The following is a 21349-nucleotide window of genomic DNA, read 5'->3' on the forward strand; positions in this document are numbered from 1 at the left end:
ATTCGTGGAAATAAAAAAAAATTAAGAGGTTATATTCTGAAATCATAAAATTGTGGTTGTTGGATTTATTATTTAGCATAATTAAAAGAAAAATAAATACACAAGAAGCGCACAAGGAGAGATCAATCCTGGTACCTCCTCGTGGTATGAGGTGACATTCATTAATGAACTAACATATGACTTTTGGTTGTGATTCCTACAATTATTTTCATTTTCATATACATCAAGTCTGATGTGAGGTGGGTTCAAAATGTTTATAATACGGGATATATGTTTCAAAATAATATTTGTATCATTGATTTTCTTATATATACTTTATATATGACAGAGCATAAATACTATATATGATGTTACACATGACATATATATGGGACTTAATGACTTATAAATGCTATGATCAACATTTTGATTAAACAAAATTGTGTCGTGATGATTTCATGAACTTGTCTTATTCATATCATATGGATCATAGGATGTTTTATTGACTTCAATGTTGTCTATATATTGTGATGTAGAGGTCAAGTTTTGACATTCTTGTCGATATTAGCTTAAATGCGTGTGGATACAGTGCTCTAAGGATGCACTTGGGCAAGTGTGTGACAATAACCACTTTCTAAAACACTTGTTAATTCATTAAATTGGGGGCATTCACGAGTGTTCTTATGGACTTTAATAGTTGTAATGAAGGTGAGGGCAAGTTGATTTGTAAATCTCCTACCTAGGTGTCATCAATATCCAACAACTGGTATGGACGTAGTGGGGGATAGATGTGAAACGGTACCGACTTGTTTTTCTCCAAATTGTGTACCAATTATAATTGTTAAATTATTAAATTAGGATTGACTCATTAAGGCTCGTTTACCCGTAACTGGATCGACTCGTTATTTTTTCCATATTTTATTAATATATAACTTAAATAATAATAATAATATATAAAATAAAAGTATCTTATACAAAAGCTCGGGAGCTTAAATGAGCCCGTAAGTGCAAGCTCGAGATCAGACTCGTTTGTTAAATGAGCTTTATTCTAGGCCCGAGCTCAGGCTCAGACTCATTAAATCTCAACTCGTTTCGAGTTTTTAACGATCCAATCTCGTAGCTCGCGAGTAGCTCGACTCGTTTACATCCCGAGGTATGAAGACTATCACCTGTATCTTGGTAACATGTATCTCAAGTTGAAAGAACTAGATGATGAGTGTTTAATAAGGAAAATAAGATTATGTTTAGTTTATGAAAGAAGTATTTTTTTTCAGATAACACAATAAATGTAGGAAACACATTAACCTAGCCCTATATATATATATATATATATATATATATATATATATATATATATATATATATATATATATATAACAATTACATGGTGTGTGGTGTGTGTTGTGTGTTGTGTAAAAAATTAAGTCTTATATATGTTTGTGTAAAGGAAGTAAAGTTTGTTTAAAGGAATATCTAAAAGTGAAAATATGAGTTATCCCATATTGTTTGTGGGAAAAACATTGAAGTAGAAGAGACTCTAAAAGAAGCATGGATCACCGCATTAGAGAAAACGCTCAACTGCCTTTGAGCGGGCACACCTGTTTTCGCCTGCGGGTTCCTTTTGAGCCCCAATGAGCTGTTTGGGCCAACTTGCTTTGCTTTTGGACTGAGTTGGTCCGATTTGGTCTGGACTCGTCCGAGTTATGCTGATTTAGTCTGATTTGAACCATTTTTTTATTGAGTTAGAATTTTTTTCTTAGTTTTTGGCTGAGTAGGCATAACTCGCCTCGGTTGTAGTCCGATTCAAAGTAATCAGCCGAGTACTCAGTCCAATTGGCCGAGTTTTACAACCTCTGTTGAGCTCTCATTTTGATGTATATATCATATAATTGTCTGTTTTATGAAGTTTTGAGTAATATATTTAGTGTTTGTCAATATTAATCAAGTTTAAATCGTAATATATCTAATTTTCACTGTATTTGTTAATGTTAAAGAATACAGTGCAACGTTATCTCAACGGAAATTTTCAAATTTTCCAATAAATCAATAGATTTAATTATGGAAAAAGAAAATATGAAATAAATTATATTTGGTAATTATCGGATTACATTCCACTTTTATAAAAAAACATTCAAATGAACGAATGTTGTGCAACGTGTCTATTGGCATATTTTTTGAAATATTTATTGATATTTGCCAAGTGTTAATTATAGAGCTTTATCTTTTTTTGTTTTTTGACAAGTAGTTATCTGAAAAAAAAAAAAAGGATAAGTAAATAGGGGTCTTTTGTGAAAGTCCTTTTTCAAAAGTTACAAAAAGAAAAAGAAGGTATTACATTGTAGAAAACAACTTTACATTATAATTAGTTGTTGACTAGACAATATTAATCCTAAACCAACAAATATTTAAATTGGAGCTAATTATTTTGTTCCAGCAAGTTGGTCTACCTAACAATTACTATGATATATTTTTTTAACCTCTCCTACTTTAATTCTAAACTACTCACGATGTGTGTAACTTCTGCTATATGTCCCTTATATGTTAGTGTGGTTGAAAGTATGGATCACTTTTTATTTTATTTTATTTTATTTTTATTTTATTTTATTGTAACTTTGAGATAGAGGTTTGGAGATGCTGCATCTGGTCGATTTGGGGCTTGAGTTGATATGGTCCTTAGTGTACACACTGTTTTGGTCGATTTGGATGATATTCAAATCAACTTTTTCAGATAGTTAAAATATAGATCGAAATGTGTTTCGTCTGATGCGTTTGATTGATGTTGGTGTTCGTTCTACTTTTCTCTAACTATATTTTGTAATATTCTACTTTTCTCTAAATGTGCTAGTTTGTTACCCTGATCATCACATAAAGTGCAAAAAGCAGATTAAACAACTCCTCTATTTGTTGGATGTTCGTAATTAGTTGTTAACCTGTAAAGATTAATATTCAAACCAAATAAAAATTTGGTTTTAATTGGAACTAATTAATCTGTCCCACTAAATAGGTGTACCTAACAGGCTAACACCGAGGATATTTAATTTCTCTATTGATAATTTTGTTTGTTAGCATTATTTGTACATTCAAAGCTAAAAAGTCGTACTTAGAAGTCATTACGGAGTTGATAATTTCTTTAACCATTTAAAACAACTATTTTTATAAGCTAATTCTGCCATTTAAAACTAAAAACTGATTTTTATAGCAAACGTTTGCAACAACTGTTTACGCATTGTTAAAAATCCAAAAAATTAAATATTCTCCTATATTTTCTTTCTATTACCTTCCTAACCATATTTATAACAAGTAGATTAAAATATCATCCATTTTATTAAATATGTCATTAAAAATGACACATATCAACATTTAATACTGTATATAAGAAGATAAATAGAAATAAAATATTTAATTTCTCAATCAATCCTTTATCAATTCACACTTATAAGTTCTATCACACTCAAGTAGGAGCGTATTTATGTTATGTTTGATCAACACTCATATTTTTAACATAGTTAGGCATACTTTAATTTCTTTGTATAGAAATAAGATAAAATATATGATAACATATTTAATATTTTTTCCTTCGTTCTTTGCTTCTTTGTTTCTAATCATTCTATAATTCCCCGAGATGATATGTAAAATTAATTAAAAGCCAAAAGGTTTCAAAATTCCTATCAACTCGAACAAAACCCAATTAAATAGTATTTTTTGAAAAAAAAAATGGAGAAATAACATCTAACATCATGGTCTCTTTTTTTGTTTCATATCCGTCATCCATCTTTGGTTATTTAAGACTATCATAACCAACTAGACAATCCTAATTATTATAACATTTATAAACGATGGATTCAATCAATTTCTTAATATACACTATAAAAAAAAAAAAAAAAAATCAACATCGGCGACATACCCGACGTTACTGCTACAGCCTTGATTTTTTGTAGTGATATAATAAACGCAACAATGAAAGAATTTATTATTATTGTTATTATTATTATTATTATTATTATTACTTTATGCTATAAACATAATGTTTTTAAAAATGATAATAACTTCTAGATACTTATGAGTTTACAGATGATAATCTATTAGAAGTGACTTAATGGCACATGCATATATAGTGTCAAATGGATCTATAATAATTTATTTTTCTAGGTTATTTCTAGTCATTATTATATATATATTAAAGTTGTGGAAGAAAGGAATATTAAAGTTGAGTAACTTTGTCCAGGTTTGGTCCCTTGATTTACATATCCGGTCCCTGTACTTCTTTAATTAATTTATTCATGTCCTTTTGTTTGTGTTCCATTCAACTTCCCATTTTTTTGGCAGAATTGGTCCCTGTATTATTGTTAGAAGTTAGGAATACTAAATTTGGATATTTTTTGGCAACTTTGCTCATTATTCTTTACCCATTTTTATACTTTTGGTCCTTGCAATCAATATTTTTACACTTTTTTGGAACCTTTTAATATTTAAAGTTTGGTCACAAAACTTTAACGGTTTAACAACTTTGATCCCTTTTCTAAAAAGTTGATAATTCCTACCCCTTTAATTCTTTAGCCATTTTCACACTTCTGGTCCTTGCAGTCAAAACTTTTACATTTTTTGTCCGGGGCAAAGCCCGGACTTTTCATCCTTGCACTTTCTATGTCTGTCATATTTATCAATTCGGAAACAACATTGAAAGCTTCTGGCCCCCGCGTAGCGGGGATAACCTTTCTAGTTTATATATAAAATAATTCACTCGTTCAAAAAACTAAAACTAAAGGCATGCAGAGTATATATCTTCTTCGGGGTAGGTTTCCTTAAGATGGTAGGGGCAAATTGCAGATTAGTTGTAAAATATAATAATTCAGGAACTATCAATTATTGAGTACTACCTCTGCGAATTTTTGTTAATTTGACCTTTTAAATAATTATATCCAAATTGTTATACAAATATTTATCTTCTTTAGTATAAATATAATAGAAAATACTGTCGCTTCTAACGATAAGAGATTATGGCCAAATTAGGAAACTTATAGATAAAAAAAGCAAACGTAGTTGACACTTAATGTTCAAAGTTACGTGTTCTTGAAAGTATAATCTTTTCTAAAAAAACTATTTTTTTTTCAACAATGATTCCAACCATTGTAATATGGGTTTCTCATATCTTTCTAAATTCAAGATTTTGTTTTATTGCTCATCTTGATCCTAGTTGCGTGTGACCTTAATATATATGGCCTTATAACTTAATGAAGACCAGGACCTAAATCTTAAATAGCTTTTCACGTAAAAAAATAAATAAAAAGTTTGATCTACCGACGTTTTTTTGGGTACCATATATGATATAGACACGTTAGGTTTGCTACTTGGGATCCTTTCTGAAAAACACTCTATATAAATAATAATTATAAAAAATGCAAATTATCATTTATCCATTTACAAAAAAAAAAAGTAAAAAAAAAAAAAATACCCCAAACAATAATTATACATGAATATTTCACAGTTGTACTGATTGTTGACCACGGTTAAAACGCATACATAAAAATATCGGTCCCCATAAATTTTATGGAGTGTTAACAGTGGTATGGGCCATATTAATTACGAGGGCCATTTCAATCTTTAAGTGGCGTAATTAAACTTTATGTTTGTTGGTGGATTAGAGTTATTTTCATGACAGTCAGATTCCAAAATGCATGAAAAGTGGCTTATTATAAAGATTATATTACAAACCTACCTTTGTCATGTAATTCTCTTTCTAAGTGTATTTATGATAACTTGTATGATAATTATACATTAGAAAAGAAGGAATCCCAATCCCACGATGGCCTTAATCTTTTCAGTTGTGTGGTTCATTTCGAAAACTTGTAATGTTTTGGTATTCAATAAAAATAGATGTTATTTGTTAAGAAGGAACTCTTTCAAACCATCCATTTCATTATCACATCAGTTCTATATTAGCTCCACAACAAATTTTTTTTTTTTTCATCTTTTCCAACTTACAACGTATGAAAATGATATATTTCACAACCCACTTGCCACCTCATTATTACTATTTTAATTGATTAGAAAATTACAAATAAAACATATTTTTAATTCAAAACAATTTAAAAAATATCATATATATATATATATATATATATATATATATATATATATATATATATATATATATATATATATATATGTGTGTGTGTGTGAAAATAAAAAGAAAAAGAAATAAATAATACGAAGAGAGTAGAGAAAGAAAGAGAAAGAAGATACATTTGAATCATTGGATGAGTGCAACAACCTACTAGAATAGTGAGACATTTTTCCGGTCGAATTGTTCCACCTGCAGCACTGCTAACCCAAACACCCTAACCTGTCACCACTACGTTCATTCTTAAAAGAGGCGGATGTGATTTAGTTACTTAGTTGTGTTGAACTAAATCAAGATTAGATCTTTTTTATGTATCTATTTGTTGGTCCGATTAGTATAGTTCCCCGTTTATTGGTTGTAATTTGTAATGCTTGCATTTTTGTTGTACTAGCATCTTACTCGTCTTTTAATGCATCCGTCCGTTAAAAAAAGGTTAATATTATAAATAGATGAAAAAAATGGTTGTTTAAATTTTCAAAAGCGTCATTGGTTAAATTTTAAATAAACTCATATCAAAGAGTAAGTAACTGCAAAAGTTTTTTTTAAAAAAATATCTATCTTCTGATTGTATCATGCAAACAAAACTTTTTAATTGGTTATTTTATGATAATATTTTTTTAAAACAATAATTTCGCTACCCATGTTAAGCCTTATATATTTTTATGTAAAACTTTTAGTTTTTTATGTTGTAAACAATAAGTAGCCATTACATTATTACAACATGATATTTTTAAAGATTTTATCTATCTAGGTCATGAAAAGTAGATAGAAAATAGGAAATTCTCATCTTTGCTATAACATTAAGTAGGTCTTCACCTTTTTGGTTATCTTTTAGTACAAACTAGGTAACACTGTTAGGCCCCTTACAAAACAATTAAAAACTGGATAAATCAAATACAAGTAAGATACTCATAAATCGATTATTGAATTAAGTGCAATAAATAGCAATGTACTTTGGTATTTCTTGTATTTAAGGTTCTTTAGCAGAAAAATAATAGATTATTTAATTTCAAAGTTTCATGTATCTATATAATTACCAACAAATACATGTTGATTTGGTAATTATGTTTGTAATTGTGTTTATGTTTTAAGTGTAAAAAATAGCAATGTACTTTGGTTTTTTGTCCATAGTTTAAAAATAGCAATGTACTTTGGCGTCAATAAATGCATGTTGATTTGGTAATTGTGTTTGTAATTGTGTTTATGTTTTAAGTGCAATAAATAGTAATGTACTTTGGTATTTTGTCGCTAGTTTAAAAATAACAATGTACTTTGATAGCTTTTTGTTTATGTTTGATAATTTAACTTATAAGTTTATATATGTTGTTATTTATTATGTAGTTGGAAAATATTCGGGCAATGCTCAACAATCCGTTGTGTAGGGATGAGATTTATGCATTTTTCTATCGGGGAAAGATCAAGGAGGAAACGACGGGAACAGAGGTGCATGGGCGAAGCCATATTGAGACAAGGCCCACCCACACATATTTGTTTATATGTAATATGTATATGTTTTATTATATATAAAAAAAAACGATTGGGCTTCTTAAGTAGAATTGGCCCACCCTAAATTAAATTGAAATTGCATATGCAGCTTTGTCTCCTGAATATTGTCTCACACATATATATTTTTCAGATTCAAGAAGCACTTTTTTCAATAGTTATTTTAAAGTTGATGATCGTTATTTCTTATTCAAATTATTAATTGTTATTCATCAATCGGCAATTCGTCGCCATCATCAAGTTAGTTATTTTTTTTTCTGTTATCCTAATTACTCAATTACTTCATTATTGTTTTTATTTTCATTATAGATTTTATATTTTTATCACAAATTTCTAATAAATTAGGTTATTACATCTTACTATGAATTAATTAATTGTATTATTGTAAGTTTGTAATTGTATAAAAATATAAGAGTGTGTTTGTAATTGAAATTTTTTGTGCTTAGTGAATTTGTTGAGCAATGGGGCCAAAGTAAAAAAAGGTTAGATTCGTTTTTTACGCGTAATGTTTTACCAAGAGGTAAAGAGAAAGCCACAACAGAAATGGATAATCAAGTATCTTCAAAGGATAAGAACCCATCATCATCATTACCTATTGAGAACCCTCAACCACCTCTAGAAAATGGTAACCCTCCACCATATTTGACAGTTGAAAATCCTAGCTTTTGTTCTATTGAACATGATCCTGGCCTACATCTACCTATATTGAAATATGTAGCCAATATGCGGGATGAAATCAGACGGGCATACTTGAGATCTGGGCCACATCAACCAATGTTACCTAAATATCCTGCATCTAGGTCAAAAAGTCATCCACGACGCTTTCAGTCTAAATGGTATTCCGAATTTCCTTGGCTTGAGTATTCTCAAAGTAAAAATAGAGCATATTGTTTTTATTGCTATCTTTTTCTTGAAGAATCAAATACCCATAATGGTCACGATGCATTCACAATCAGTGGTTGTTAAAACTAGAATAAAGTTAAAAGGAAATATTGCTCATTTTTGAAACACATAGGAGATGGACCAAACTCTCAGCATAATAATGTTATACGGTTTTGTGATTATCTGATGGATCAATCAGGACATATTGATAAAGTGATGAAAAAACAATCTGCTGATCAAATTGAAAAGAATTGGTTAAGGGTGAAAACATCAATAGATGTTGTTCGTTTTCTTTTATTTCAGGGGATTGCTTTTAGGGGGCATGATGAGAAAACTGATTCAAAAAACCGTGGGAACTTCATTGAGTTGATCAAACACACAACTTCTTACAATGAGGATGTTGCAGGTGTCGTTTTGGAAAATGCCCCTGGCAACGCAAAATACACTTCACCTGAGGTCCAGAAAGAAATTATAAATATTTTTGCTAAGAAAGTGAGAAAAAAGATAGTTAAAGATATTTGTGATTCTAAATATTGTATAATCGTTGATGAGGCAAGTGATGAAAGTAAGAAAGAGCAGATCGCCATTGTTCTTCGATATGTTGACAATAAAGGTTACATACAAGAACGGTTTTTTGATCTCGTCCATGTCAAAGATACATCATCTTCCACTTTGTATTCTTCTATATGTGCAACTCTTACTTGTAACAAACTTGTTGAGAATCTTTGTGGACAAGGGTATGATGGAGCTAGCAACATGCGTGGTGAATGGAAGGGATCACAAGCATTATTTCTCAAGGATTATCCATGTGCTTATTATATACATTGTATGGCTCATCGGTTACAACTTGCATTGGTTGCAGCAGCTAGAGAAGTAGACTCTATACATGAATTTTTTGGAAATTTAGCTTTCATTGTAAATGTCATAGGTGCTTCTTGTAAACGCCAAGATGAACTACAAGCTGCTCAAGATGCTGAAATTGCAGAAATGCTAGAATCTGGTGAAATTGAAACTGGAAAAGGGGCTAATCAAATTGGTGCTTTAAACGTGCTGGAGACACTCGTTGGAGCTCACATTTTACTTCTATTAGCAGTCTTCTTCGAATGTACAATCCAACTTGTACAGTTTTGGAAAACATAAAAAAGGGGGCTCTAATTACAAAACAAGAGGTGATGCTATTACTGCATTGAAAAGAATGACATCTTTTGAGTTTGTTTTCATTTTACATATGATGAAACAATTTTTGGGAATTACTGATGTTCTTTGTCAAGATTTACAACAAAAGTCTCAAGACATCATAATTGCAATGGCAATGGTTTCCCATACAAAGAAATTGATTGAAACCCTTAGAGATGATGAATGGGGCTATTTTCTCGATGATGTCATGGAATTTTGTAAGAAGCATGATAGTGGTATTCCTGAATTTAAAGATCCATATTTAGAAGGAAGAAGAAAAAGGAGGGAGGTCTTATTACTACCGAGCATCACTATCATTTTGATATATTTAATGAAACAATTGATTTTCAGTTACAAGAAATTGACTCGAGGTTCCATGAAAGAGTTGTAGAGCTTCTAAAACTTAGTGCTGATTTGGATCCACAAGAGGGATATAAATGCTTCAATTCTGATTCTATTTGCAAACTTGCAAAAAAATATTATTATCTTGATTTCACTGACCAAGAAATAGATGTTTTAAAATTTCAGTTGAAGCACTTTGAAGCTTATGTAAAGGGTCATCCATTTTTGGGAAAGTCGTCATCTATTGTTGAAGTTTGTTAAGGTTTGGCAAAGACAGGAAAAACAAGTCACTACTATCTTGTTGACAGATTGATTCGGCTTGTGTTGACCATTCCAGTGTCTACTGCAACTACTGAGCGTGCATTTCCTGCTATAAAAATTGTAAAGAATAGACTACATAATAAAATGGATAATGATTTTATTGCTGATAGTCTGGTTCTTTACATCGAGAAAGATATCGTTAAGCTTTTCAGTTTAAATTCAATTTTAAATGTTTTTAATGTTGTAAGAGAGCGTCGTGTGCAACTTAAATGAACAATTTACTTTAAAATGCATACATTGTCACATTTTGGTATCATATGATGTATTTTTCTACTAGTTCATATTTTATAAATTATTTGGCTACCCTAAAACAAAATCCTAGCTACGCATTGCGGAGGTGATGGTTCTTCGGATAATTAGTTTGTGTTTTGTATGTTAGAATTGTCATGACACTTTGGTACTAGCTTGTTGTAATTATAAAATCTTGGTTGTTTATTTTGGTATGAAATTAATTATATATAATGTCGTTACACTATTTCGTACCTAATCCGATATTATATAATTTTCTTTTCTGCTTTAATGTCGTTATGTATCGGTTTTTTTGCACAAAAATCGTTGATTAATAGCGACAGTAACATTAGCGGTGACAAATATCTTTACCGACGACATTTTGATCAATAGCGACATAGCAGTCGCCGTTATTCCCTTTACCGACGACTTTTCTACTCTTATTAGCGACTTTTGTCACCAATAATTCCCTTTTTTCTTATAGTAATATATATATATATATATATATATATATATATATATATATATATATATATATATATATATATTCATTTTATTAAATTTAATATAGTATTTAAATGTAATAATTGTAATAAATATACTAATAAATATATATCAATTCAATTTTCCTTTAAATTTCAAAATTCTTAAATTAAAGCCCAATTATTTTATTTGTTTATTTATTTAAATTATTTGTTTAATTTCAAAAGAGAAATAATCACTTGAATTTTGATAGTTCAATATTTTTTAAATGTTACTATCTTGTTATTGAACCCATTTTTTTTTATGAATAACTCATTTTGTACACATGTCTTTCAACTAACTAGTATATATAAGTTTATGATTTTTTTTTAATAGCCCGTTGAAAACCACTCTTAAGACACACCGCACAGACACTCCACAAGATGTCCTCAAATGTAGTCATCGGTAGGCTTGCACAAAAAAACCGGTTTACGATCCGACGGTGGCCGAACCGAAAACCGGTTCACCCTTGAACCGGTCCACTGTTGAACCGATCCGATGTCAAACCGAACCGCCGGTTTGTAGTAATTAGGACTTCTAGCCATTCGAACCGGTTTTGAACCGGTTTATGCTGAACCGATCTAGAAAACCGGTTTTGAACTGATTTTGAACCGGTCTAGAGAACCGGTCTTGAACCGGTCTTACAAACTAACGATGCATATATTAGCCATGATATCCTAAGAAACAAAACAAACATTGTAAAAAAGAAGCAATTCCGTCCGATTTTTTTTGAAATGGTTCACCGAACCGGTTTAGGAACCGGTTTATGGTGAACCGATTTGAGGTGAACCGGTTTGTATAGGTTCGAATTATTTTGGTGGTGAACCGGTTTGAAACCGAACCGGTTTAGGGGTGAACCGGTTTTTGACTTCGTTGACCAGAACTGAACCGGTTTTTTGAACCGGTCCGGTTAAAAAAAAAAAACGGTTTGTGCATGCCTAGTCATCAGGATGGTTTGGTTTGCACTTTGCACAACGTGGGATTGTCGCTATGTTACCACATGATCAATGGCACAGTGTAGTGGTTTGCACTTTGCACAACGTGGGATTGTCGCTATGTTACCACATGATCAATGGCACAGTGTAGTACTCCGAATAGCCTAATCTATACATATCATATGATTTCAAAAAATAACACTCATGTATGAATTTTAATCAAAAGTTATTTTAATAATAATAATAATAATAATAATAATAATAAAATTATTAGTTGTATAACATATGAATTGATTCGCAACAAAATAATTTTAATTATTAATAATTAAAATTTGAAAAAAAAACAATGTTATTAAAGAGCTGGTAGGCGTTGAAGTGACTTACAATGTTTTTTTTTTTTTTTTTTGAAAATGAAGATTACCTAACATAAATCATCTTGTTTTATAAGAAAATCCATACTGCCAGCGTAGCTACATTCCAGAACAATTTTACTTATTTTAATTTGATACATACTTATCTTCTTTTTAATTATTCTTAAATTTTTGTGATTAGTAAAACCACCGATCGAACAATAACCACCCAACCACCGTATTGTATCATAGTGTGGAAACTACACATCGCCTTAAATATCTTGAAGTTTCATTTTCTTACGGTTTTGGAAATTTTGCATTTTTTGTTTCTTTGCATGTTGAAGAAATGAGGAAATATAGTTTAAAGCAAAATCACACACCTAACTGATTTATAGATTATTTTGCTGGGTAACACAAACATAATCATTAATTCATTCGAAAAATAAGAAATCATTTTTTAATAATAAGCCCCGTTCTTTGATGTCCAACCCAACAGAGTTTTTAAGATAATCGAGATAATCAATTTGATTACTTCCATCATATATCTCTCCCCACCTCATTTAAATCGATGGAGACTAAACACGCTATTTGTTCACATGCATGGGCTTAGAGCATTGCTAATCAATTTACCTTACAAAACTGGTCATCTTTCTTGTCGCAATTCCAAGCGAATGGGGTGCGGAATATTTTATGAGATACAAAAGCTGCCTAACATCTTTAATTCCAAAATTTTGTTTTTTGTAATAATTCTAGTCTGTTTATGTTTGTTTGAAAGCGAACTGTTAGGAGCATTTAGATGTACGCTTTTAATAAAAATCTCGAATTAAAGAAATAGTTTCGTTTAGAATATGAGCTTTTAACTTTGAATATAAAAAAAAAACATATATTATGAAAGCTATTTCAAATAGCTATGGGGCTTATAAAAAAATATTTTTGGGAGCTCTTAACCTATAAAGTTTTTATTTTATATAGTTTACTGTTTATATATTTCAAAAATTTGCACTGTCAGTAGAAGAATCATCTCCACTTTTCGTGAAGGAGTTGAATGACTACAAAATTCCAAGTACTACATGTTTACTGAACCTCAAAACCTACTATGCGATCATTGATCGTGATGATCACATTGATACATATGTGTGAGACATGCGTTCTCTATATCTAGACTAGAAATTTTGGTGCACTTACTTTGCAAGACCCTAGACGGAAACGTCAAATCATGGTTGCAAAGTTTGGCACCGGATCATATATACTTATAAAGCTAGCATTTTTTCTTAAATCTCATGCATTTGAAACCCCCATAAAAATTTGCAAACACCTCATGCATTTGAAACCCCCACACCCTTTCACCTTCAAAGTAATTAATCACACATAATCTCATTCCAAGAAAATCACACACTCTATAAGTTCAACACCTCATGCATTTGAAACCCCCACACCCTTTCACATTCATTATATATGTAGTTATATTAGTACATTTTTCTTACAAAAAGTCGTCATTTGGTTGAAGATATTATGATTCAAAAGTTTTCATATAGTTGAAGCATTCACGATCCAAATATGATGATTTGAAGAAATGGGTTATGTCGCATCGATGGTAATTGTAATATGATTTTTTCTTTCAACCAAAATAAATGAAGCTTTTCTATTATTTCTTTATATTCAATTTCTCATTTGATCTTTATATGTGATTTGTATGTATTACTTAATCTTGAATGTGACTCTCCCAACATCAATGTTTTGCTTAGAATATCTTTCTCATTCTTCTTTTTTCAAGATAAACATTTTGATTGCAGGTTAGTAAAGAATTGTCATCAAATTTCTATGGTTGAATGGGGTTAAATAAAGAAATAAGATTCTGAAAACGGATATAATAATTGAAGGGATTAAAATGATGCTTCAAAACCAATTATTTAGACGAATATAATAATAATAATAATAATAATAATAATAATAATAATTATTATTATTATTATTATTATTATTATTATTATAATAATAATAATAATAATAATAATAATAATAAATACACATTTCCAACTACCGTATTCATTTGAAACTCACACTACAACTCAAGAGTTTTCTAATTTATGTATATTTATTAGTTACAACTCAAGAGTTTTTAACTTATGATTATTAATTAGTAATCACTAATAACTTTTTATTTTCCTTTCTTTTATAAGGTTGTAAAGTTTTGCTCATTAAAAACATTAATGTATTTGAAGAGATTTGTGATTTAAATATGAAAAGTTAATATAAATGTTATAATAAATGTTTTAGTGTTTTTATGTTATTAAAAGTTGTAGTGTTTATTTTTCATATTTTTTATTATTTGTTGTATATATATCTTTTTTAATACAAATGTTATAATAGATGTTTTTGTATTTTTATGTTACTAAAAGTTGTAGTTCATATTTTTCTTCATACATTTTGTTACCCGTTATATATAGATTATCATACGTTTGATATATAATTTACACAATTTTAAACGGTTGATAAAGTTATCAAATAATTATATATATCACAATGACTTAAAAATTAAAACTATAATCATCATATCATATCATATCATATCATACTATATTATAAAAGAAACATTTTTTCTTTCACCACATTCATTTGAAACTCCCAACTTTTCATATTTCCATACAATATGCTTAATTTATTAAGTTAAATATGTTTTTAGTTGTAAACATTATCATAAATGGAAGAGTTTGTGACTTATCAATATGATATACTTAATTTGTTAACTTCAATATATAGTTAAATAAATAACCTACATTAATATATCAAATAAGCTTAAAAATTTAGTGTAAATTTTAAAACCTAAAGTAAAATATCAAATAATGTTTAAAAAAAATTCAATATATATTTTTTAACATAGTTAAAAGGAAAACATTAAATATAATAATTATAAAAGAACCTAAATTGATGAATCGAATTAACTAAAAGGTGTCTGAAAACTATATTCTAACAATATATTTTTAACATGCGCCGCGCAACGCGCGGGAATTCGTCTAGTAGTATCCATAATTTCATGCAACTCAAGACAAGATTTCTTTTCAACTTAATACAATTGTCGATATTTCAAGCTAATGAGCATATCATAATTAGTTGAAGACAACGAAAAGAAGAATCCATTAAAGCATACTTAATATATTTAATGAAGCAATAATGAACATGTGAAGGCAAAATGATAGAATAACTATACGATCCTTCACATACAATTTGAGACTAGGGAAACTCTCTTGGAAACTGTTGGGTAAAATGGCTACAACAAGGGAGAATAGAAAAAAGAGTTGAAAGGTTCATTAGGTTGGAAGAAGCAACTTTTGAGAAGTAAGGTTACATCAAGTTACCCATAGAGAATAGCCATAAGATGTACGACAACCAAAGTAACCGTTCCTCGTCCCAAATGGGCCATACCATGGATGATGTCATCAACCAAATAAAAGTCGAAAGTAGCCCTTTAGCCACAAGGAAACGACATCGACAAAGTCGAAAATCGTAGCAATCACCAACAAACAAAAGCCCCCGACTAAGCATATAGATAATCCTCCACCTAGACACAACACAAAGTATTGTGAGTACCATGAAATATATGGGCATGGAGCCCATTTTGTGATCCTAAAAAGGGAAATAGAACAAATAATGTGAAATAGAACAAATAATGCAATAAGGAAAGATGCATGAGTTTATACAGAGCATCCGAACAAAGCCAACAACCATGCAGTCCACAATACTCCCTCTAACAAAGAACAAAGGTGTCATACATACATGCCAAGAAGCAACCCAAAATGCTTGTTGTCGGCACTAATCCTGAGTTAAGTCGAACTTGAAATACAGAAAGCAACATAGGGACAAATTTGCATTTTTCCTCAATCGACCCTAGTTCATCTCACTATACAAGTATCCAACCACTCTATATAGTTTGATATTAAACGTAAGAATCCATCGTGTTTAGTCGATGACGGAAGCATTGTATATATTATGTATGGATATTGCTTTAGGCAACCCCCGAGCACCGATTGTAACGCCCAGTTTTTTTAGGTAAATTTCTTAATTATAAAGTGTTTATTTATTTTGCTTGAAGGCCAAGTAAGTTGGGCATAAATGAGGTACGTTGGGCGTACCTCGAAGGATCTTGCACACACAGTTAACCCTCCTGGTACGCTGGGCGTACCTTTGGTACGTTGGGCATACGTAAGCCAGAGGCAAACCTTAAATTTTAGGGTTAGCATCCTATTTAAACAACTTATGCCCCAAGACTCTCTTATGACAACCTCTTTTGTCCCCAAAAGTGTTATCTCAAAACCCTAATCCATTTTTAGAGAGATTTGATCCTTGTTTGTGCTTTGATGTGGGTTTGGAGCATCTTGAAAAAGAAGAGCTCATTGGAGTATGAATAGTTGGCTTAGAGCTTGAAGATCCATCAATCTCTTCAGCTTTGCAAGTATCTGGAGGTATAAAGCTTCAAACTTTATGGCTCGATAGCTTAGATCTAGATTTGGGGAAATTGGAATGTTTTGGTCCCTTGTTTTGGTTCTTATGTCTAGGAGTTACTCCAGAACATGTATTGGTCATTTCTTGGTATTTACGAAGTTATAGAATCATAAAAATGGCATCTTCATGGGTTAAGCTCAACCATGCATGAGTTGATAGTCTTAATATGAAGTTAGAATGTTAGAAATGCTAGTTTGGGTCTCTTTTTGCCATGCAAAGGCATCAAGTTGATGAGTTTATCGTTTAAGACATTCCCCAAGGGCTAGATCTGCAATTTGGATGTTTGGAACTTAAGAATTAAGTGCTTAATGAGATTTTGGAAAGTTGGGGTGTACGTGGGGCGTACATAAGCATACACTGAGCGTACGTGCCTGAGTCCCCGTTTTCTTTTGGCTAAAGCTAGTACGCGGGGCGTACTCACCAGGAACCCTTTTTCGGTTTTAGGTTCTCTGGGCCATTATTGGGCCTTATGCCTTTTTGGGTCGTTGTTAATCTTTAGGTCTCTTGGGCCTTGTTGGACCTTAGGTCTTTTAGGCTTGTGTCATGGGCTGAGAGGCTAATTAAGGGAAGGGTAAAATGGTCTTTTACCCCCTTAGCATGTTGGATGGTAGTTTGGACCATTTACGGGTTAAGTATTTATTAGGGTTAATTTGGAATTGATGGTTTGTATTGATCGAATACAATTCAAGTATAAAGACGAAAGTGAAACTTAAACAACGAAAAATAAAGAACATAAATTAAAAGACACATAGAGTTCTCCAACTTGTTTCTTTCACCAAGAAAAAGGTTTTGTCCTCACAAAGAAGACGTTTGTCACAAAGATGATTACGACACCAAGTTGTGTTCACAACATTAGGGTTTTCTCTAATGTTGTATATATAATAATCTATACATATCAATCCCATGATTACAGGGATTATATTTAATCTATACTAAGAACCCATCTTATCACGAAGATACCGGATATGTGATTTATTCTATACTTATCTATATCATTACCTAATATATAAAATATTACATAGAATAACTACGCTATACGCTAACGCTGATAAGATTGATATGTCGGCACTGTCGTCGTAGTTGAGGCTGACGCTGACAGATAGTGTAGAGTGTTTGACTCATCAGATCATAAGGTGTGACCTTACAATCTCCCTCTATCTGTTTATGTCAAAACTAATATTCAATGAATTATTTAGCTCGTGCTCCCCTTGAGAATAAGAATGAATGTTTAACTCTTCAGCTTTAGCGAATGCTCCCCCTGAGAATAAAAGTGACTTTTATTTTTCAAGCACTTGAGGCAACATATTTGACTTGATTATAAAGAACAGCGGACGAACGAAGACATGATTAGCCGAGGATGAAAATATCAGCAATCAACTTAACTCCCCCTTAAATTGAGCATAGTTCCCTATAACTCTGAGTTGAATATCTAGTTCTCCCCCTTTTTGACATTAGCAAGAGAAGAAAACCGAAGGAGAGTATCAGTGATGCAACTTTGTAGTAAAGGATTGTGATGGCTCCTAATAGTGTGGGTTTAAACCATGATTCATCGACATAGTATTGCGAGATCTCATCAGCGTGTGGTGTCATATGATGAATCATAAATCACTTTTATTAGAAGAGAAATGGAAAGAGTGGATAGGTGCATGTAACATATCACAGACAATTATATACCCATCGGCACAGATTTGTCAAGCTCTCATCAACGTATGATACATTACGCTGAATCATAAAATTTAAAGAAGAATATAAGGGCAAGAATGGTTTGTTTCAGTTACACTGAGGTGCAATCAGCGTGAATCAGTAACAGTTTAACTCATCAACAAGAAGTGGTTTAAGCTTCTGTATCATAGAGGAAGTTGCAATCTAGAATCAAAGATTCACCGTTAATTCATAATGGTACAATGTCATACCTCAAACTAGGATGTCAAGGACATGAACAACCCTTTGTCATTAAGGACCATACAAGTATCTCTTACGCTGATGAATACACAATCAGGGTAAGCCATTGGGTTTTGCTCAATGTTTTAGCAGTACATAAGACTTGATCCATACGGAAAGCATGCTTCCAGGGATAGAGTCAAGTAAAGATGATTAGTTTTAAAATAAACACCCAAGCCTTAAGATAATTTTTCTGATTAGGACGAGGAAATCTCACATTGAAAGTTTAGAAAATGCTAGAAAATCAGCGTGAGTGGGTGACTCAATGTTCTCAGCAGATGGTCTCACTGATGAGAAACTTAGAGAGATTTTGTCACATACAACAACATGCTTATAGGGACGATGATGTGTCAAAATTTGTATACTAGGCTTAAAGTTGCCACCGTCAGATTCCTTTTCATAAAAGATTGTACAAAATAAGAATACCAACAAAAGAATTAGTCAAACAAGAAAATAGTTTAAACAGGAAAATATGTGCAACTTTTTCAGAAAGGAGAATAAGACTTATTCCATCAAATATTTGGAATTGAATGGTCATTAATGCATTTCCATTTTTCGATATATCTACCCCTTGAATTTTTTAGCTATAAAAGAGAGTACAAGCAAAGATAAACTCATCAGTAAACATCTCATTATGAATCAAGAGTGATGAGGCCATTTATCACTGAAGCGATTTAGATGCTTTCCAAGGTTCATGTTCATCAGGGGAAAAAGAAGAGCAAGAAGCAGTCTTTCCAAGGTTAACTGACTCGAATCCATAACACCATTGTGTCTTCAAGATCAACACGAGGGAATTCGAGGTTTTATCGGATTATGAGTTAGTATATGAAAACAAGACTTACTACTTTCATGGTTACTCTTTGCATCCACTACAGTGAGTGGAGGAGAAGGAGGGTATCCTCAAGAAGAAAAGGACATGATGTCTCTCTTTTTCTTAGCTTCAAGAGCATTAAAATCCTTCAGCTCTTGCAAAATCTGAAGAAAGAACATGTAGATAAATATTAAATAGGCCAGAAGTATGTATAAGAAAAAGAATACTTATAAATAAATAAATATTAAACAGATTATGTAAACGTCTATAAACATAATAAAAGTAGCATTTTTTTTTTGTGTTTTTATTGTAAGCAAACAGAAGCAATGTTAAATTAAAATTTAAAGAACAATTAAATCATTGAAAGAATGCCAAGATCCGCAATTAATTTGTTCAAAGTCTTTTCATTCAACGCCTTAATGAAAATATCATCCAGCTGATCAGTGGATGGAATGTAGAACAAATCTACTTTTCCCTTTTGAACTATGTCCCTAATGAAATGATGATGGATGTTGATGTGTTTGGTCTTGGAATGTTGCACTGGATTTTTTATCATCTGAATGGCGTTGGTGTTGTAATAACAGATGGGTGTCTTCGAGAAGTTTAGACCACAATCCAAGAGCTGATTTTGAATCCGTAGAATCTGAGCACAACACCTTCCAGCGACAACATATTCAACTTCAACGGTAGAACAAGCCACTAATGCCTGCTTTTTGCTGGACCAACTTACCAATATATTTCCAAACATTTGAGCTTCTCCTGAAGTACTTTTCCGATCGATGCCACATCCGCCATGATCGGACTCAGTATATTCCACCAGCTTGTGTTGGGTTTTTATTCAAAAATTAGTTTCAAAACCATAAGATTTTAGCAACGGAAGACCTTAAAATTAGAATAAACATAAAACAAGTTTATACCCACCAAGTAGTTTCTTGCAAAGTTTGAAAGAGAACAAGCATCAAAGATGAAGAATTGTTTAACGACCTTTGTTGACTTTGAATCCTGAAGGGGAGGCTTGGAAGTTGATGGAGAATGTAGAACTTTAGAGACACCAACAATGAATAATGTTGACGTAGAATGCTAGTTCTTTTGTATAAAACTCTTAAGACTCTTAAGCTTTATGTTCTTATCAAAATAAGAACATAAAGAGAGCATTAGAAAGAGTGTGATCTTCAAGTATTCAACTAAAACTATAGAGAAACACACATACATACATAGTTATGATTTTTTTTGCATGAGTGGTGAAAGGGACATGAAAGCCTCACTTCATATATAAAATATTTGGTCCATAAGTTCTTAACACTTTAAGAACCCATGCCCCTAATGCCTATGTGTTCCCCTATGATTCAAGCCATGCCTTTCTTTTGAAAAAATTAACCAAATGACCAACACTCCTTATTTTAATCATATTGTCCATGATTGTCCTTTTAGAGGAGTGTTATTTTCATTAAACAAATGAAAAGCCCATACCCTCTTTTGTCTAGCCATATTTCTAAAATATGAAGGCAAAAGAAGACAAAAGCCTTTTATATTTTATAAACCAAGTTTATAAACTTTAACTTTTTGTTAAAAGACAAAAGAATTTATCTAGTCCAAATTGTTATGCATGACTTATTCATTCATACCATATGAATTATATATAATGTTACTTGCTAATGAATATTATTATTTCCTGGAAATAAATAATATCCAATTTAATTATAAGAGTTTATTGAATATTTATTAAAATCAATTTATG

The 21349-nt window shown here is 31.2% G+C and overlaps 1 protein-coding gene across 1 annotated transcript; it reads left to right on the forward strand.

Moving 5' to 3' along the window:
• Positions 1–8146: 8146 nt before the first annotated feature.
• Positions 8147–10264, forward strand: LOC145121645 (uncharacterized). The gene is made up of 4 exons (XM_079057360.1): positions 8147–8474; positions 8619–9590; positions 9757–9950; positions 10013–10264. Exons 1-4 carry the CDS (start codon positions 8147–8149, stop codon positions 10262–10264), a joined length of 1746 nt encoding a protein of 581 aa, XP_078913486.1.
• Positions 10265–21349: the final 11085 nt, after the last annotated feature.

Source organism: Lactuca virosa, chromosome 6, assembly GCF_052849685.1.
Source record: "Lactuca virosa cultivar CGN04683 chromosome 6, Lactuca_virosa_CGN04683_v6, whole genome shotgun sequence".
NCBI classification, from domain to species: domain Eukaryota; kingdom Viridiplantae; phylum Streptophyta; class Magnoliopsida; order Asterales; family Asteraceae; genus Lactuca; species Lactuca virosa.